The following is a 22141-nucleotide window of genomic DNA, read 5'->3' as shown; positions in this document are numbered from 1 at the left end:
ACCCTGGACAAGTCATCTAACTGATTGTGAGGAGGAAGAAGTGAAGTAATGTTTGTTGTCATTGTTTCTAGATCACTAAAGATGTCTGGTAATCCCATTATCTGTTCTTTATGGGTCTGATCCCTAACCCTTGTAGTATCTCCTTTTGTTATTCATTTTGTAGTGTCTACTGATCCCATAGTGATTTCTGAATGTAGAGTGATGGCTGGATATCACTGCTCAAAGTCACCAGTTTTATGGTAGCTTCTTGCATGATTATATCTTTGAGCCTTGTTCTCTACTACTATTTGTTGGGCTTCATCTCGTCAAGTACACTTGCTAGTTAACTCCAGTTCCACTCCAGTCAGCTATGGTAGAGTGACCAGAGAATCTCCCCTGGGCGTGAGCAGGCTGAAAGTAGCTAACATACCCAGCTAACAAAGCCAAGCAGTTTCACCCCAAAATAATGAACTTTTTTTTTCTTTTGATCTCTATGCCCAAAGCAAATATTACATCCCTCTGTCCCAGACAACCATCTGACTTACTCATTCCCAAGATCTTCTCTGGAATAATAAATAAAGGAATCTGAGGCAAAACCCAAAGAAAGATAAGTAGTCAATCCTGTCTACTCTCCATTCCTAACTTTATCATGTAGGTCAGTAAACACCAATGTTCCTGTACTTTGGGGCTGTGTTTTAGTCATTTAAAAGTCTCTGGAGGATCCTTCTACAAGGTCCAGTTATGTATTTATTATTTGTTACCAAAGAACATTTGACTTAGTAAATATAGGCTTAAAGATATTCCTCCAACAAAGCATTTTAATATTCTACAAAATTCCTTTCAACATGGACCAAAGAGATAACTAAATTCAAAATCCTCTGATTTGCAATATCAAAAGGAGAATAAGGCAGATATATATGTTTACCAAGGTTGTCCATTCTAATTATGAAATATGCTACTATAATATGGAATATGTTACCCTATTATGGAATATGTTATATATATATGTGATATATGGAAAAGGGATTCCCAGTAGTTACTGAGTTGTTATCCCATGCTCATGGTGTCAAAATGTTACAGAAATGGGGGCCACTAAATTCTAAGTAATGATCTCTGCAGTCTGCATTAACTTAAAAAATCATCATTGCCATCATCTATGTTTCACTGTATATTAATTTGGCTCAATTTTTCCCAATGGCATTTTAATGTGGTTCACGTGCCACCCCCAACCTACGTGTTTGATACCTCTGTTATAGAGAGTTGAAATTATGCTCATTTCAGTGAGCTTCTGAGACTACAGGTTTTTAAAAATTACATATATATATATATATATATATATACATATATATATATATATATATGCATATATATACATATATATATAAAAGGTGGTAAAATATATATATATATACCGGTATGAGAGATCAGCTGATTAGCTAAGTAATTCACACTGGGAAAACCAAGTGTTGTCAACAAGCTCAAGCTTCTTGCTATCACATTATTTTTAAAGAATTATATTTTCCCAGGGGAATTATAGTTTTGTGAATCAAAGAATGCCATCCTTTCTGTCCTTTCTGATAAATACAAGTGACTAAAGGGAATAATGAAAAGATGCTTGGCGATAGTACTTGATTTATAATATGTTGCCAAAAATGACTTCTTGCATTAGAAGCTAGTAAAAGACATCATCCCACCATGTATAGTCATAAAAGAACTTGGAATGGATTTAGAGCAAGAACCAAGTGAAAGTCTGATAATTGTTGTGATGGCCACAAAGTATTAAGGTAATGAAAAACTGCCAGTGCATTGAACTGAATGATATGGGCACAATTTATATTAAGTAGAGTGACTGGATTGTGATCCGTACATATGAAGGAAGCACATAAATAGAATTTGGATGAGGCAGAACTATAACAGCTTAACATGGAATACATAATTACAATAGCTGATATTTATGTAGTGCTTTAGGGTTTGTAAAACATTGTACAATTATTCCATATTTTATCTTTATAACAACTATAGGAGGCAGGTGGTACTGTTAGGTCCATTTTACAGTTGAGAAAATTGAGGTTCAGGATGGTTAAATGACTTGTCTCGGATTACATAGCTAGTAACTATATAAACCTGGATTTGAATTTAGGTTTTGCTGAGGTTCATAGTGTCAAAATATTACAGAAGTGGGAGCCACTATATTCTAAGTAATTTTATTTCATGCACCCTCTAGTTGTCAAGTTAGATAGATAGACAGATGTGTATATTTATTTTTAAAAATAACTATTTTAAATAGATGAGGAATTATTCTAAAATACTTGTAAATACATATCTTTTTTTTGCTTATTTTATTATGTAATTTGGCATTTATCTCTAAGACATATATACCCTTAGTGAATTTTTCTTTTAGGACAAACCCTAGCAATTGCAAAGTGTTTTCTTTCTATGCTTGTATGATCCCAATCTCTAAGCACCAAGTCTCACCTGAATAATCAATACTTAGTTCAGTTAAAGGAAGTAAAGCACCATAATTAATCTTTTTTTAATGAACAGTACATAACAGAAAATTATAGATAAAATGTCCTTAATGATTTCTCTATTGATTAAACATTTTCCGGCTAATGACTAGAAATATTATCAACCTAACCATGTTAAACTTTTCTCCTAATTAATGTTTTAAGAGATTAATTAATATATCACTTGACTTGTAATCAAGATTTTTATCTACCTTACTGCATAATGGTTATGTTATTTTATCATGTTGCTGAAACTTGAAGTGTTATAATTGTTCATTTAAAATTTCAGGATCTTTCAATTAAAATTTTAATTTTATAGAAACATGCTATGTTATCTGCCAGAAGAAAGGAGGCACATGACTGTGTTCTGAATTTTAGGCTAAAATTCTATAGAAAGTCAAACACATTTCTTCTGCATGTATAACAAGATGGGTATATTTATTTGCCTTATAGTATATGGAAGTATTTTGAAATTGTAATTATTGTAATTGAAATTGTAATTATGTGCACTGAAATTTAAGTGAAGTATGTTTGATTTCTGGCAAATTCCTTATCATGGCAATAAGTGTAAAATTATAACAAAAGCCTATTAGAGTGAGAGTCTCTCTTTAATCCTACAATACATTCAGAGATGGTAATTTGTGCAAATATAGACATATAGAACCTGGCCTAACTCTAACAGCTAATGGGCAAAAGCATTTGAATGGGAGAATAGGACTGGAAGGGTAGCAGAGAGGCAGTAGCTGCTGGAGGGAACTGCCTGCCCCCCAGTTCCAGGAAATTTGGTCTTTTCTCCCCTAGGAATTGAGACAATGAAGTGATAGTTTGAGAGAGAAGGGCTGCAACTTTGGCCCACTGGGAATAGTGTCCAGGAAAGGTGCAAGGATGGTGGGCAGATGTCCTATCTGCTGGTGAAAACAGAGCTGCCTCTTTTCCTTTCACTTCTGATGAGAGAGGAGCTCTGCTTACCAACTAAGCTAGTTATAGCTTTGCACAAATATGGCTACAAAGAGAATATGATGAATATTAGAAAATAAAAACACGTATTCACATTATTAAAATGAAAATGTGCCTCTACAAATTCCCCACAAATTCCTAAGAGAAGAATCTTTGTTTCTTTGGCCTGTCCAGAACAATTAGAGTAACTCACCAACTATTAGGATACCCTCTCTAATGAACTTTCTATATCACTAATGTTAGAGAAAATCATAATAACTGGCACATAACACTTAGAAAAAAATTAGAAGCTATTTACATACATTATCTTATCTGATCCCTGCCCCAGTATTGTTAATAAATTATATGTGTATATGTGTGTATGTATATATGCATATATATATATATAAATAATAATTATTTCTCTATTTATCTATGAGGGAACTGAAACTGGGGAAGACATTGTACAACACTTGTCTATGGAAATGGGCCAGATGGTAGCAAGTGGTAAATATAGCTAATTAGAGAGAAAGAGAGATTGAGACAAAGAGACACAGAGAGAGAATAGATTGATGATAGAGAGAGATAAGGAAATAGATGGACAGACAGACAGACAGAGTAATAAGTTCTAACTATATGTTACACACTTGGTAAAGTGCTAGGGAATATAAATATAAACAAACAAAACAGTCTCTCACCAAAGGAGCTTACATTCTAATGGGGGAAGAAGTAAGATAACAGTCCATAACAGGGAGATGGAAAACAAGGGTGAGGACAAAACTATTGATGCAAAGCCAAAGTGAATTCGATTGAGGGAACATGGTGGAGTCCTTAATGAACAGCTAGTATGGGAAAGAACTCAATTGAAAAGGCAGGACTCAGGGCCAAGGCAAGGACAATGTTCCCGGTGAAAAGCTAAAGAATTCTAAAAAGTGAGTCACGGAATGAACTATAATATATAATTTCTATCACCTAGAAAACAACCATAAAGAAAATAAGCAAATAATTGAATGAATAAATGGATGGGCAGATTAATTTAAAGCTTCGTAAAATTCATATTTGTTTGCATCCTAGAGCTTGTTCCAAGGAGTTTTTGTCTTAATGTTTCAGCGGCACCTTGTTGTTTCCCTCCAAGTAGAGCAAAGAAAAAGCATGAGAAAAGAAGGTGGTAAGCTGGGTACTCTCTCTAAGGTCAGCACCTGCAGGTGTTGTTTTGTCTTTCTAGCATTGCTCTGAGCTATGATTATTCCTTGTACAGGCATGACTTATTTCACAGCTGTTGTATTATGAACAATTTCTAAATCTCTCAGAAATCAGAAATCCTAATGCCTCCAGTACACTTGTTTAGACTTTCCATTTATAAAAGCACTGGATTTGGCCACCAAGAATTGAACCAAATAGAGCGTGGCAGATTAGGTTAATTTTTATCACCTTTCCCCTACTGCCATTGCCACAATATATACAGACTTACACACACACACACACCACACGTGTGTGTGTATAGAATATATATATATATTCCATATATATTATATATATATATATATTCCATATATATTATATATATATATATAAATCCCCAGTCCTTTGGGTTATAAAAGAATGCTAAATTTATACCTATTGGGGACATCAGAAGCTATTTACAAATACATTTTAAGGATGAGGAAACTTGGTAAGGACCATACCTAAGTGAAGGGCAGGTCGATTCTCCAAGAGCCTCCACAGCTGGGAATCACAAACTTGAAGGCGTTGCAAAGCAGCCTTTACTGGCACAGGTGTTCCTTGTGGACTGGGAATGAAATAAATTGGGGGCAGAGGGAAGAGGAGTGAAGGTCATACAACGCGACAGCTTCTAAATCATCTTGTAACATCATCATCCTCCTCTCACATGAAGACATCCAGTCTACTGTTAGACCTCCAGCAGCCACTGGCAAGTTGCTCCCGTATCACAGCAGCAACTGAGGCTCAAGGTTTGGCTTTGCATGAGGTTGTGTTTGTCATATATTATAAAGGTGGGATTACAAATAAGGTTGTTCAACTCCAAGCTATATTCTTCGTACTATAACATTTGATTCTAAGCTCCTGAGGGCAGGGACTATCTTTCCTTATATCCCTAACATTTATCATGGTACTTGATGTGTAGTTAGTGCTTAACAATGTTTATTGATTTTATTGTACTAACCTGAAATTTCTTAGTGATATAATTGTGATTTGAGAAGACCCAAAGTGTCACGACTAAGTGCTCAAGAAAAAGAGTTGAGTATAAAAAAGTAAGGAAAGTACATAGAAGCTGAGGAATGGTTAGTCGTATTTCTCTTTGTAGTCCTGAATGTCAGTGTGTTTATATACCCATGGGAGTGTTTGCTGATGTGTGATCCCTAAGCAAAGGAGTGGCAAATGGTTTTCAGATATAAATGATTTGGGAGAAGATGGCTGGTTAGGATCCTGCTGGACTTAGGGCTCAGAGTTAGACTTTTGAGCCCGTCTGTAAGAATATGGCATGGTTTTAGGGGTCATGGCAGATGGCCCTTGCTACTTAACTGTGAAGTAATTGGGGAGTTTAGGATCTTATCAAAATTTGAGGATTATGGTAATCAACCTGGGCAGCTGCCAATGTTTGTGTCCTATTGAGTGTCCAGAAAGCAAAGAATTCAGAAGATAGATATGAATGGCAAGGCTTAAGGTTTTTGAAAGACTTAGGATATAGACCCAGAGCCAATGAGGATTTGATAAACTAATGGCAAGCTCAAAGTGCCATTTATTAAAAAATTCTCCAATTAACAACTCCTAGGAAAAGCTGGATCAAGGCTTTTGTGAACCAATAGCCAAAGATGTCATTGTGTTTATTCATTTCATCATTGAGAAGAGATGATGTGATAATATCTATAAGAATACTTTGTAAACATAAAAATGCTATATAAATGCAGGCAATATTAATATCATTGTTTTCAAAGTTTTTGAGTCTCATCTTTAATTAATGCAACAGGACTGAGAAATAGGGTCCCACATCCTTGGGGTTTTTTTTTTTTTTCATGTAGCAAGCTCCTAGGTTAAGAAAATGAAGGGATAGAATAAATAAAAGGACCTTGAAAGTCTCTGCCACTCCTACGTATATGTTCAAAATGGGTATAAAAATAGAGTCTGAACCTATGAATTCATTACTATAGAGAAGTCCTGGGTACAGGAATTCTTACCAATTCAGGTTGGCAGCTTCTCTATAACTTTTAGTCCTAGTAAATTGCCTAGAGCCAAATTGTCAATCACTAGTCAAATACCCCAGAGTCTTACAAGACCCAAATTATAATATAATTGGGAAATATTTAACAAAAAGAAATAAAAACACATCATAGATGTTGTTAATACGTGGTTTTCAATATGCTGCCTGAAAGTATCCTATGTATGGTTTAGTGGTTTCCTCAGTTTGACAAATCTGACCTAGCCCATTTTACATGTTAAATGATTTTCCCAGAGTCATGTAATAAATGCCAAGTACTGACCTAGCCCACTTGTAATGTTAAATGACTTTCCCAGAGTCATATAATAAGTGTCAGGTATGGGATTTAAAGCTAGGTCTTCCTGACAATGAGGTTAGCTCTCCATCTGTTATACCAAGGCTCCCAAGGTAATTGAACTTATTACATAGCAAATCTTCTTGTTCCAAATGAGAAAAATGATTATTAAAAACAAATAATTGGGAGATCTGGATCCCTTTTTTAAAATCCTGTATTTAAAAAGAAAAAAAGTTTTATTTCTTAAAGGATATTACTAATAATGAGATTGAACTAATTCACCTCAACCTTGGTCAGACTTCATCCAACCTTACAAGGAATTTCATCTAAAGTGGAAAACCCATTGTTTACTCGTCATATTTAGATGGGAATAAATTTTTTGATTAGGTTGCCCAAAGCTGGATATAGTCTAAGTATGAAGATAAGAGTCTCAATCCAAAGGTGGCATAATGTCATCCTCACCTCCATTTTATTTTTTTCCTTCCTTTTTTAATCTTCCTTTTTAAAATAATAGCTAATCCAATATAGGTTAAATGTGTGATTCTTCTAAACACATTTCTACATTTATCATTCATTCTCTCATTTTCATATAGCCCACCTCCTATTTTATTAGAGTTGATTGCCACTTTTCTTCCAAAAGAACATAAAAGCCCTGAGTCTGGACTAACATGATTGTTTTTGGACAAAGAGATTTGGCCAGATGTCATCCTTTTACTGTTAACGTGATGGCCTTATTAATAAAATTATTAAGTTATTCAAAAACTTTTTAATTTCCATACATAGAAGTTTGGAATTTTTAGCATTAAAATGTGCATTTATAATAAGCAATCTCCACAAACAGCCCTCAGTGAATGTTCTGCATTTTGTGCTCTAGAATAATTACCCCCAAGGTGTTAAAATAAACCTCAATACCATAAGATTGTTGGTGATTTCAAAGTTACCTCACTGTCATTTTAAAACCAGAATGGAGCAGAACAGTTACCAAGTGAAACATCAGGGAGTACTTTGGGGTTTAGAGTATAGAAGCAACTATAGGGAATGTGTGTGTCTCTCTCTCTGGGAATAGCATCAGCTTAGTCAGATCATTAGGACTCTGTGTGTTTCATCCGTGTTGCTCCGGGAGAGCCAATTCCAGAAACATCACTGGTCTTATGTCTTCAAGGCTCTGAAAACTTGTCAAATGGGAAACCAGAACCATTAAAATGAGGGATGCTAGGGTGAAGATCATGCTCCTGTGATGGCCTGTCTAGTTAAGCTGCCCTTTTCCTGATGGAAATGGGGACTTGGACTTTTGCCGAAAAATAATAAATAACCCTAACAAAGATGGATGCTTTATCTATCTTTTATTCAAAAGGATAAATAAAATTCCTTTAAATCTGGAAAACCTATTGAGAAGATTATATCTGCCTTAAAACAGGACTTTAAATATGATATAAGCTCCCTGAGAGTGGAGACTGTGTCTTTGTCATCTGTGTCTAGCACAGTATCTAATATAGAGTAGGAGGTTAATGTAGCTATCCCCCAATTAATTTAAAAAAGAAAAAGAATCTCCTTTAAGTGATGGTTTAGTTTGAATTAATATTGTATATTTCTATTGAGCTAGAATGATTACCATATCTTACATAATTAAGATTTCAAATAGTGAAAATTTGAATATATATAACCCCCTCAGGTCATAGCATTATTCACAGGCATTGATTGGGACCTAACTGTAACTATCTGTTGAATGAACTGTTTCAGGTTCTTTGAATGGTATAGCTGGGTTTTACCCCACATCACAGAATCTGTGAATTTGAAAGGCGTCCTGAGCAACTATCTATCAAATCAAACACACACACACACACACACATAAATGCAACATTTATCCATTTATCCAAAACAAATCCAACAAATCAAACAAGTGGATGTATAAACCCTGCCTGAAAACCTCCAAGGAAGGAGGAACCAGTGCCTTCAGCCTCCCCTGTCTGTCTGGACAGCTCACATTGGTAGACATTTACCCTAATTTGGTCTCTTTGCAACTTTGACCCATTGCTCCCAATTCTGCTTTCTGAGGCCAAACAGAACAAGCTGAATGCTCCCAGTATGTGCCACTCTTTCAGCTATTTCAACAGTGCCTAAGATTCCCACACTCTTTCCCAAACATCTCCACATCCACAAATAATCTTTATATAACTTGGATTTGAGTTCTTTCTGCATCTTGATTACCCTTCTCTGAACACTCCACAATTTATAAATGTAATTCTAAAATCAAGGCACTAAAAATTCCGTTCAGTGCTCCAGATGTGGTATGGCTAGTACAGAGCACAGTGGGATTGTCACCTCGCTTTGCTGGGTAATTATGGTATTCTTAATGAGGTTTATGGTCCCATTAGCTTGTTCAGCCTTTGTATCATCCTGCCAAGTCATATTGAACTTATGGTCTACTCAGATCTCCAAATCTCGCTCTCCCTGTTCCTGTGTCCCTCTTTTCCCCACCTCTGTTTCTCTATATCTCTCAGTTGTATTTCTGTCTCTCTGGGTGTGTCCCTGTTTCTCTATCTCTCTGTGTGTTCTTGTCTCTTTGTCTCCCTCTCTTTTCCCCTTTCCCTCTCTCTTTTCCTCTTGCCACTCCTCTCATTCATTGATAAACATGTCTAGCAGCACATGGCCCGTCATAGATACCGGACAACAAACCTACTACACTGAACCAAAAACAACTGTTATTTGAGTCCAGCCAGTAATCTTATATGAGAGACTTTATCAAAAATCTTGCTAAAATGTACATAAACTCTTTCCATAACATCTCCCTGGTATATTTGTTGTTAATCAAAACAAAATAACTAAATTAAGATTAGCTTGGTATAATTGTACTTGATGAATCCTTGCTTTTGTAATTGCTGCTTCGTTTTTGCCAATCATTTATTTAATGATTTGTTCTGGAATTTTCCCATAATAGATGTCAAGATCACTGGCCTATATAATTTGCAGACTGTGTTCTCTTCCCTTCTTTGAAAATCAGAGTATTCTCGTGGTTTTGTGGTTGTTCAGTTGGGCCCAAGTCTTTGTGACTCCATTTGGGATTTTCTTGGTAGAGATATTAGGTTAGTTTGCCATTTTTTTTTTCTACAGCTCATTTTACAGAGGAGTGAACTGAGGCAAACAAAGTTAAGTGACTTGTCCAGAATCACACAGTTAGTATCTGAGAGTAGATTTGAATTTAGAGATGTGTCTTTCTAATTCCACACCCAGTATTTTGTCCACTGCCCCAATCTCATGGGTATCTCTCTAATATCCCATGATATGCTCAATATCACTGAGAATGGATCAATAATCATATCTGCCCATTTTTTGTTTACCCAAGGACATAATTCATCTGAACCAAGTCAATAAATTTATCAAGAGAAATGAGGTGACTTCTAATGTATCAACTCTAAGTTAGTGGCTTTTGTCCTATACTTTTCAATGCAAAGGCTCTTCCTTTTGCAAGCAAAATGAAAACATCTAATCAAGTTTGGAACATATTTTGTGCCATGATGATAGGAACAATTAATTGCTGAACTAGTGTTTAATAGACACAAGGATAGAACTTAAGAAAAAAGAGCAATGACTTGATCTTTGACCTATTTCTGAATGGTGGGGGGAGGAGAGGGGAAAAAAGAAACAGATTTTCACAATGTTGTAAAATAATTATTGGCACTAAAGTAAAATATTTGGTGAATCTTTAGGAGATATAATACACTGTCATGATATTTGGTTTTCCATAATTAAAATAATGAAGTAATTATTCCAAGTATCACATTTTGATCCAAATATTTTAGAACATTTCCATGATAAAAAAAACAATTGAGAAATGCTTTCAAGGACAAACTAAAATTATTGGGAGAAATGAAGCCTTAAAGTCAGCAAACTAGATTATTCATCTTCTTTCTAATTATGACTCAGAAATTATCTATTTCATGGCTTGAAATTGGAAAGGCAAGGTATAAGTGATGGACAGCTCCGTGTTCCATTGATATTCTCACAATGTCAAGAAAAATGGAGGAAAATCTCCAAATTGCAGGGATAATCTGTGGATATTTTTTAAGGAGTCTAAAATAAGAGTTCCAATGGATAGGGCTATCATTTGAGGGAATTAAAAGCATTTAAAAAATAAACAGATTGTTCTAACCTCCTCCTTAAAATGATTTTGATCTTATTATATAAGGGAAATGCTGTGGGGAGAGGTTAACTATAACAAAAATTCACTAAGGTTCTAAGTTAGACAGCAACTGTTGGTTTACAGGGAAAGAGGGAGTTTCCTCATTGGGATTCCCTATTTCAACTCGGTTATGAGTCAAGTTCAACTCTTACCATCAAGACTGATGGATTGCAGGATTCCTCTATTCTTCTTGATTAACTAGTTTCTTTCTCTTTAACCATCAAATGTAAGATAGTAAATTTTCACACCAAACAGTAACCAGCGAATGTACACATGCATGTGTGCATATATACATATATATATATATATATATATATATATATATACATATACATATATAGTATAACTATATTCAGAATATAACATATTCTGGGGCCTTTGAGTTAGTTTGTGTCACCTTGACTCTTCCTATTTTTTGCTTCATGTATTTTTAAAAAGATAGCAAAAATAGAATATTAATTATTGTTATTTAGTAAACCTCTTCCTGTTCTTTGTCCACCTCTTTACATTATTATATTTGATGAATAAGTCAATAGGATTTTTAAAAAATCTTCTCTATCTGGCATACTAGCTAGTAAAAGAAAAAAAATCCTCTACAAATTCATGGGTTGTCAAATTTAATATTTCTTGACTCTAATTATAGGGCTTTCAAGAATTTCAAGGTGGAATAATTTATTTTACTTTCCTCCTTTTAATGCTATTTTAATAGCTATTTAGCACATGGGGGAAAATGAAATTTACTATCATTTTTAGAGCTATTAATAATGTGCCTTTAAAGTACATATATGATAAGCTTTCAATTATCTGACATTCTAACAAGCAGCATTTACACATCTGTGGTACAATGAGGTCCCCCTGGAGCACAGCAGGATATCAGAACTACTTTGAGAATCATCAAATAAAAATGAATTTATATTCAATATACTGTAGTTGTATCATAGACATCATCATGGTCTAACTTTTAAGAACCTCCATAGAGAAGATATGGTAACCCTATACTCCACACACCTCATCCAAGAACCATGTCTCATAAAGTGAGGGAAAAGGTGAGAGAAAAAAAGGAAGTGAAGGAAAGTCAGAGGACAAGGGAAGGAAGGAGCAAGGGAGCAATAAAGGTATCCATTTTCAGAGTCTCTGTAGTTGCCTTACATTGGATTGTGACTTCCCTAATCATAGATTCTTAGAACTGAAAGGGACCTCAGAGATATCTAGTTCAATGCATAAATGAATGAGACCATCTTTATCAGGACCTTAATAAGATGGAACCCACTACTTCCTGAGGTATCCCATTCTACTTTGGGAGAGTGTTGGTTGTTAGAAAGTGTTTTCTTGTCTTAAGGCGCTTCACTCCAATTTCCATTCATTTCTCTGAATTCTGTCCTCTGGGATTAAACAGAAAGGACCTAATATTTCTTCCATATTACAACCTTCTAAATATTTAGTGGCAGCATAATATGTCCTATAAGCCTGTTCTTTACTAGGCAAAACAGTGTGATAGGGTAGATAGGAAGCCATAGAGTTTAAAAAAAAAAAAAAACCCAGGTTCAATTTATGCTGACACACTATGTCATCATAAACACGTAATGTAACACTTTAGGGCTCATCAACAAGTTGGGAAGACTTTAAGAGAGAAGAAGAAAGAAAGAAAGAAAGAATCTTTTATTAAGTGCGTATCACGTGCCAGATATTATGCTAAGTAATTTATAGCTGCTTCAAATTAAATTATGAAATATCAACTGAGATACCAGTTGTAAAACAGTTACCTGTTTGATTTACATTGTTAGAGGGAATATACTTAATTGAACATCTCTAAACCAAAAAAATCACATATTCCCTCAAAAAATGAAGCCAAAGGAAGTGATTCCTTTCCTTTTGCTGACTGAAAACAACTTTGCCTTCTCATTAATGGTAATTCTCATCTATATTTTCTCATGAATCTTCAATAAAGAGTCAATCCCATGTGGTAGAGACTTTCCCTCTTATTCTGTGGTAAAAGAAATACTAATTTACCATGAGAACTATGCCCTATTTTTTATTCTTGCATAGGACCTACACAACTCATTTACTATTCATACATATCAGAATTATGTTTATAATTTGCATTCTTCTGACAATGAGGATATTCTTCATAATTTGAGTTCTCCTGAGAGTGAGGTTATTTTTTTTTATTGCTTTTATTCACCAAGAAAATATAAGTGTCAAAGAGATGTTTTTTTTTTTTTTTCAGCAGTAGATAGTTTGGGATCACTGGCAGGGCTGGGCAAGTTCCCAAATGCAATATAGATTATTATTTCTTCTCCTCAATTCTTGTTGCAAATCATGATCATTCCACAGCATTTGTCTGGAATCTACATATTGATAGATTATTTTAATAGGTTGCCTGTCCAAATATATCTTAGAATAAAGAGATAGATATATTCATCCACTTGGTATCTTCATGTGAATAGTTAAGCCAATTTCTTTCACATGGTTTCTCTAAGAAGGTTTTGTAATATGTGGGACCTCAGTGCAAATTAGTAAGATGTTATCTACAAAGAACAACATCTGAGAATCTCACCATCAATGGGACTGTCTTTTATTTGGACCTTACAAAGAACTTCTTCCATGAAACTGGACAGTGATAAATATATTCTTGGAGAACACATAATCTTCCTAATGAGCACTTTACATAGTCCCCTTGCTCAACAGATCATTTAACTTAACTATTTCTAATCTTCTTTGAAAGTGATTCTAACTTTTGCCATCTCCATATCTTTATATTGTATGGGGGAAATCACTTTAAAATTGTTTTTCTTCAAAATTCTTAGTAAAGGATGGTAATAATGTAGGATTCAGGAAATTTTGTTTTTTTGGGGGGGAAAATGGGTTGCTAATTAAAACTTTCATTTTAATTAGAAAAAGTGTAACTCCCATAACTGATGGGTTATAGGACTATCTTTACTTCTGGCATGGGATTTTACTTTACAGATCTGGATCCAACTTACCTAAGTCACAGAAAGTAGAAATGACAAATGGAACAACTGAAGGATGAGAAGACAGAAGATACCTAACTGCCACGAAATAAATATCTTTGATCTTAGACAAGCTTTCCACTTTGTAGGGAAAGAAGAATAGGCCTTAAAGCTAGGAACACATAAGTTCAAGTCTTGCCTCTACTGACTATCTGGCCAAGGAAAAGTCATTTAATATCTCATTGTTGTAAAAAAAAAAAATCTCTAAGAACTGAAGTTCCAAAAGAGCATAAATTGCAGAAAATGTGTTGTTAAAGAGCATTCCTTCACTCAAGAGTTCCCTATACCAATGAAATCACATGCTCAGTCTTTATTCTTATAGTTTCTTTGCTCAATATTGCAATAATTATGCATCCAGTCTGCCTACCCAACAATTGTGGGTGAAGTCTTCAACTAGAATGTGAGAAAACAAGGATTAGGACCCCAATTAGATTCTGACTGTAGGCAACTGATTTTTTTCTTTCTGGGCCCCAGTTTACTCATCAGTAAAATAGGAGTCTTAAAATAGATAATCTCAAAGGTTAGTAGCCTTTTGTGAGTGACCTCACAAAATCACTATGAGAATCAAAAAAGAAAATAAATATACTGGAAAATAAAAAATGTTAACTTTTTTAAAAATATGATAATTTTTCTGTTTTGTTTATTCTGAGGCTACATTATGTACAGTGTATGTCTGATTGAATGTTGAGAAGATATGACCATATCAGTAAATACTTATCTTTTGGAAAGATCAATTTTTCCTCAATAATTGTCAAAAGTGTCTTGAATTGGAACCAAAATTTGATAGAATTGGGACTGTGTTATATATTAGAAACTAAGCCAACCTCTTACAGATAAGGAAACTGAGACCAAAAATTAACATGACTTGCCCAAAGTCACAAGGATTGTCAATGTCATAGCTATTGCTGGGACCCAATTCGGATTTTATTTTCTGAGTGCTTCATATAAGATGAATCAAATGTTTATATCTTACTCTCAGATTCAGATACTGTATGTTTATTTCTCATTATTTCAGGGATCATGTAAGGTGGTAAGTAATACTTCATTAGTTCCTCCTCTACTCTATTCCTGTGTGTCTAATTTGATCACATGCTTCCTAAAAAAAGCTCAAATAAGAAACCTGTCATATGAAATTGCCATCTCATTCATGGGATCACCTTTCATTTCAGAAAGAACAAAATCAAATGATACCCAATGAGGGAAGTCAGTTGCACTATTCTAAGTATAGCCTGGTTTCTGATATTTATCGAGTTGGGAAGGATTATAAGATTGTTAATGTAGAGCAAGAAATGCCTTCAGAGGCCAGCTAGTTCAACCCTTTCATTTTACAAATGAGGACACTCAAGCCCATGGAGGAAAAGTAACTTGTTCATAATTACACTAAATAATAAAGCATGTTAGACACAGTACCAAAGGAGAATCGAATATAAAATCCTCTAATTGACTTTTTTTTCACTTTTTTTTAAATTTTTATTTAATAATTACTTTATATTGACAGAATCCATGCCAGGGTAATTTTTTTTTTTTACAACATTATCCCTTGCACTCATTTCTGTTCCGATTTTTCCCCTCCCTCCCTCCACCCCCTCCCCTAGATGGCAAGCAGTCCTATATATGTTGGATATGTTGCAGTATATCCTAGATACAATATATGTTTGCAGAACCGAACAGTTCTCTTGTTGCACAGGGAGAATTGGATTCAGAAGGTATAAATAACCCGGGAAGAAAAACAAAAATGCAGATAGTTCACATTCGTTTCCCAGTGTTCTTTCTTTGGGTGTAGCTGCTTTTGTCCGTCATTTATCAATTGAAACTCAGGTCTCTTTGTCAAAGAAATCCACTTCCATCAAAATATGTCCTCATACAATATCGTTGTCGAAGTGTATAATGATCTCCTGGTTCTGCTCATTTCACTTAGCATCAGTTCATGTAAGTCTCGCCAGTCCTCTCTGTATTCATCCTGCTGGTCATTTCTTACAGAACAATAATATTCCATAACATTCATATACCACAATTTACCCAGCCATTCTCCAATTGATGGGCATCCATTCATTTTCCAGTTTCTAGCCACTACAAACAGGGCTGCTCCAAACATTTTGGCACATACAGGTCCCTTTCCCTTCTTTAGTATTTCTTTGGGGTATAAGCCCAATAGAAACACTGCTGGATCAAAGGGTATGCACAATTTGATAATTTTGGGGGCATAATTCCAGATTGTTCTCCAGAATGGTTCTAATTGACTTTTGAAACTGTCTTCCTCTACCTTCCCAATCTTCTATTTTATACCTTCCCGTGTATTCTGTGATCCAGTGATGATGGATTCTTTACCATTCCTTGATCAAAACACTCCATAGCCCAATGGGAGGCATTTTTCTTAGCTATATACACATTCTAGGAATGCTCTCTCCTCATTTCCTCCTCTTAACTTTTCTATTTTTCTTCAAGCCCCAGCTAAAATTCTCCCTTCCAAAGAAAGCCTTTCCCAATTCCACTTATTTCTTATTGCCTTTCCTCCATTGATTATTTTCTATAATTTATCCTATATGTAGCTTCTTTATATACACAGTTGTATGTATGTTATCTCCCCCACCCCCCAAATACCATCAAGTCCTTGAGGGCACAAACTGCCTTTTGCTTTTTTATTTTTTTGCATTTTTATAGTGCTTAGTAAGGGGCCTGGCATATAGTAGTCATTTAATACATATTTGTCGGAAGGGTAAGATAAACTCATGCTTTGTTATTTGTGTCTGACTCACCTGGAACCAAAGTAACATCTCAGAAATGTCTATTCCTATATTACTAAAAGTGTTTGCTTCATCCAAGGAAAAAAAAAAAGGTTCAGATTCACCTTGAAATTAGCATGAGAAGGATTTAGTAATCAAAGTGTTCTTGCATAACATATTCCTATGGTTAAGGAGACTCCAGGACCATGGACAATGCATTATGCAGGACGGACTCTTAATGTTTATTTGCTTTAACGGATGATGAGCATAATCCATTAGAAAAAGGACATACAAGGCAAAGTGATACAGGAGAAGGAACACTGATTGGGAGGGGAGGGATTAAAAGGCCTAAATTATAGTCTCAGTTTTGAAGTTGATTTACTGTGTGGTGTGAGGCAAGTCACTTTAATTCTCTAGTTCTAGGTATCATCCTCATTCATAACATGGGGTTTCATCAGATGATTTCTAAGATTCCTCTTAAAGCTAAGAATGAGTTATCCCATGTTTCTTCAGTTCTGCTCTGTGTTTTTCTTTCCTTTCTTCACAACCCAGATATTATTTTAAATTTTCGAACAACCTACGTCAGCAAATCTGGACAAGTGATATTTGAAGCAAGATCCATTTGCATCCACTATGTCACGACATGGTTCATCATTGACCTGATTGCTGCATTGCCCTTTGACCTCCTCTATGCTTTTAATGTCACTGTGGTAAGTGAATTGCACTCCTACCATATGCTTGCCTATGTCTTTTCATTTTCATGGTTCATATCCAAGATGCAATGGATATGAAGATTTGCATTTTCATGAAAGAAAATTTCCCAAGTGTCAAATACAAAGAAAATAGATGCTGTACATCCAGCCCTCCTGAAATCTTACTTCATATCAGAGTAGGGAAGGAAAGATGACATTTATTATAGTGGGAAGTGCTGATTTTGAAGTTAGTGAACTGCGTTTGAATCTTGGCACTTTCTTTTACCCATGTGACCTTTAACTATCAAATCATGTTATCTTTTCTATTTCAACATCTTCATACTCTTTGGAATGATCTCCAAGCTCTAATTTACTATCAAAGGCACAGAATTTAATGTATGTTAGTCAATGTCATTGTGTGGATAACTTGGGAATAGCTAATCTGAGTCATTGCAAGACTCCATGAATCAATTCACAGATTAAACTTTGCCATTTAAATGTACAAGTCAAAGAAAAGGCATTTATACAGCTTCTTTTTATGTGCTAGGTATTGCATAAGGGCTGGATAAACAAAATTTTAAAAAATGAAACTATCCTGGCCTCAAGGAGAAATCTTAATTTGTTTTTTCCTTATTTTTTTGAAAAGCAATTAGGGTTACACAGGTAGTAAGTTTTAATTGTCTGTGGCCAGAGTTGAATTCATATTCTCCTGACTCTAGGCCTGGTGCTTTATATACAGTACCGTCTAGCTGCCCCTTAATTCGGTTTTGGAATGGATTAAGAACAATTCACATTGATATAAAGTCTGGTGGTTTGCAATACTCTGCCTCCACAGCAACCCTATGAGAGAGCAAGTCCACAATATTATTATTTCCATTTTACAGATAAAAAAATTAGGCTCTGAAGAGCAGTTGACTGATCACATGGTTAGCCAATACCAAAGCTATTATTTCAACATCTGACCATCTTGTTTTAAACTTCAGAATCCTATCCATTATCAGATACTTTTAGGTGCTTAATAAAATTGAGATTAATAAATACATATATATAATGTATATATATGTAAATATGCACATATATACATGCATATATATTTAAAGACATTACTAGAAACATAATCACTCTGTTATTATGTATTTTCTCAATTGACCAGCACTAATAGTACAAGTACTTTCATATGGGAAAACACCAAATATTTTGATGTTGAAAAGATACCCTCCAAACCAAAAAAGGTAGAAAATCCTACTTATATCATTGCAAATAATTAAGATGCTTCTTTATAAAAATGGAAACCTTTGAGGAGGTGACATTAAATGACATTAGATCCAACAAGAATGGCTAAAATTTACTCTGTATAGGAGACTGTGCCAGGCTCTGAGAATATAAAGATAAACGTGGAACAGTCCATGAAAAACTTATATTCTACTAGGAAGAAGGCAGGAGAATACTACAAGTCTTCAAAATCTTTTTACTTAAATATGTCAAATTTGAATGAAAGTATCAATATTAATAAAGAATATTATTATGGAGAAAATTAATCTCCTTGGGAACAAAAGCTATTTTGTTTTGATTTTTTTTTTTCATAAGCAATGCCTAGCATGGTACCTGACACATAGTAGGTACATAATGAATGCATGTTTGTTGATTGGTTGATTACACAATGAGGAAAATTGAGGAAGCAGAGAGCACTAATGACTAGAAACAAACCAAAAAAAAAATCAGTGGAAGGTACCTCAGTAAGCCTTGGAAAAAGCCAAAGATCCTTAAAAGCTCTAAGTTTAATATGGGAAGGGGTACATTTCAAGAATGCAGAACTGCCTATACAAAGGCTCAAAGATGGAAGATAAAATGGCAACTTTGGGTGCCAGTTTGATTGAAACATTGAACTTGTAAAAGGGAATGATGTTCAGCAAGTCTAGAAAAAGGAACTTAAAAACACCCATGAAAAGCTCCCAATGTTAAATCAAATACTATCAGGAGAACTTTTGAACACTATTGAGGCACTTGCCTCTATGGTGCTCACTCCTGCCACAAGCCTAAAAGAATGAAATTCATGCTTCCAAAAGATTTGAACTTCTTTCCAGGGAGCAAGTTACACACTGAGAAAATCTGATTCTCTCAAAATCCTTGTTGGTAGAAGTACATCTGTGGCTATCAACTGAACTTAACTTTGGAGACTTTTCATCTTATCTCTGATATCTTATCTATTCAATGGCTATTTAGTTCTTCCAGCTAAGGGCAGATAGGGGGTAAAAGAGAAAATAAAATTTCAAACTACTTAACAGGCCACTTCATAGTAATTTTTTGAGGAAAAGGTGAGAGGGGAGGAAGCTTAGGCCACATGATCAAGATAAAAGATTTGGAAGTGTCCTGGAAATTGTAATTTTTGTAACATCATTCTCCTTCTGCCTTTCCTCAGCATCTCTCGACTTCAAATTTCATTCTTATCCTCTCCCCAGAAAGAAATTAGATTCATTATATGAAGATTGTGTTAATAACTTTTAAAAGACTTTATTTTTATTTATCTTTTAATAAATTTTAATGTTTCGTTTTTATCTTTAAAAACAAAATATATAAATAAATTTTAAATCACTTTCATTGCCAAATATGTTTTTCCTCTTCTATCACTCTCATAACAAAGATAAAAACAATAAAGAAGGGGGAAATAAGAAAACAATTCATTAATACCAAGGAAAATCATCAGTCTGACAGCATATACAGTTTTCAATATTTATAGAGCTCCACCTCCACAAGGAAAAGGCATTTTCTCACTTCTCTAAAGTCAACCATAATCATTATAATTGCATAATACAAAATAAATTTTATTGATCCCTTTTTTTTATGATAATCATTTCCAAATGTCTGATCTTTTCTACTCCAGAACTAGAGTATAACAAAGTAAAATATTAAGCAAAAAGAATGGATAAAAAAAAAAAAACCTTCTGCCCCCATATATACTCGCCTCTTTACTAAGAGGAAGGAGTTATATTTCATTATCTTTTCTCAAGGACCAACATTGGTCACTCCAATAATTCAGCATTCATGGTATAGATGGAACCCAAGGATATCTGAAGTCAAATTTTGCCTCAGGCACTTACTAGCTACATGATCCTAATCAAGTCTCTTAGACTCTGTCTCAGTTACCACAATTATAAAATTGGGGTGATAATAATAGTATTTACCTCCCTTTGAGGGCTCTTATGAGGATGAAAGGGGATAATATTTGAATATCATTTAACATAGCGCCTGGGACTTAGTAGGTATTGTAGAAATGATTACTTCTTTCCATCCTTTTCTTCCTTCTATTATTTCTTTGTGTGCTTTTTTCATTATCATACCCATTGGGTTTATTATTCGTGATAATAGCCAGCTATCATTTCCATAGTTCTGTAAGGATTGTAAAGCACTTCATATAACCTATCTCATTTAATTCTCATAATAATAGTCAGATAGGTATTATAATTAGCCCCTTTTGTACGCAGTGAAACTAAAACTGAGGATAAAGGATTTGCTCAGAATATACAGCTAAAGAGTATTTGAGATAAGATTTAAAATCTGGCCTCCTGGACTCTAGATTCAATGTTCTCTCCAGCATGCATCAGTCCATACCAGTCTCCTGAAATGTAGCCTTACCTCCATCAGCAGATAAGTAGCACCATGGATAGAATTTTAGCCTTGGAGTCAGAAAAACCTGAATTCAAATGTGGCCTTGGACAATTATAAGCTATGTGACCCTGGACATGTCAAGTGACTGCTATATGCTTTAGTTTTCTTGTTACCTCTCAAGGTTGCTATGAGGTTAGAGTGAGATAATTGTGAAATGCTTTGCAAACCATGAAGTGGTATATAAATGCTAGCTTTTACAAACATCACTAAAGTGTCTGGAGAATCAGGCATATATTTTCTGACTATTAATATATTCTGCTGCTATCTTTGTCAATATGTGTTTTATTAGTATGTAAAAATTATTTGGCATTACTTCAAATGGGAGTTTTTTACTGTCACTTAACGCCGCTCACCCCCCATGGAAATGACTTCTCTCTCAAGTCTTCATTGGCATTATTCCCTCATTAAATGAAATGATCAGAGAAGTCTTTGTTCAATTTGGAATGAACTCAGAAGCCCAGTCCAGAATACTGAGCAGCCATTTTCGGTCTGAACATCTGTTAATTCCTCATTCAATAGATTTTTTCTTTAGTCGGGGAGTGGAAATTGTCAACATATTCTAATGAGGCTTCTAACTCAACTGGGAAGGACTCTGGGGGAAATCCAGTGGATGATATCAATCAATGGCACATGGAATTGTTAGTCTTCTTTAAAGTGCCTTTGAATACAAAATTTGACTAGATAATGTGCCAGAAAGAAGAAAGTAATGGCTTAAGACAAGGCTCTACAAAGAGATTCAAAAAAACATTCAAAGGGAATATATGATTCATGAGGGGGAAAAAAGAATCTTTCTTAGGAAATATTAAGAGACATAAAATAAATGGCATCTAATTCAATTCCTTAATAGACTTTTGGATTGAAGTTAGGACGAGCCAGGCTCAACACCTCCTGCCTACATTTAACTAGTGATGTGACACTGACCAAATCAATCCATCAAT

The 22141-nt window shown here is 34.7% G+C and overlaps 1 protein-coding gene across 1 annotated transcript in view; it reads left to right on the top strand.

Annotated features, from left to right (window-relative positions):
• KCNH8 (potassium voltage-gated channel subfamily H member 8) overlaps positions 1-22141 on the top strand; it is a 291316-nt gene that overhangs the window by 127474 nt on the left and 141701 nt on the right. Inside the window, exon 6 of the mRNA XM_051962339.1 lies at positions 17398-17555. Coding sequence (XP_051818299.1) covers positions 17398-17555 — 158 coding nt within the window. The remainder of the gene's footprint in view (positions 1-17397; positions 17556-22141) is intronic.

Source organism: Antechinus flavipes, chromosome 5 (assembly GCF_016432865.1).
Source record: "Antechinus flavipes isolate AdamAnt ecotype Samford, QLD, Australia chromosome 5, AdamAnt_v2, whole genome shotgun sequence".
Lineage (NCBI taxonomy): Eukaryota > Metazoa > Chordata > Mammalia > Dasyuromorphia > Dasyuridae > Antechinus > Antechinus flavipes.
Note: the sequence above shows the minus strand (reverse complement) of the source record. Positions and strands in the feature narration are given on the sequence as shown.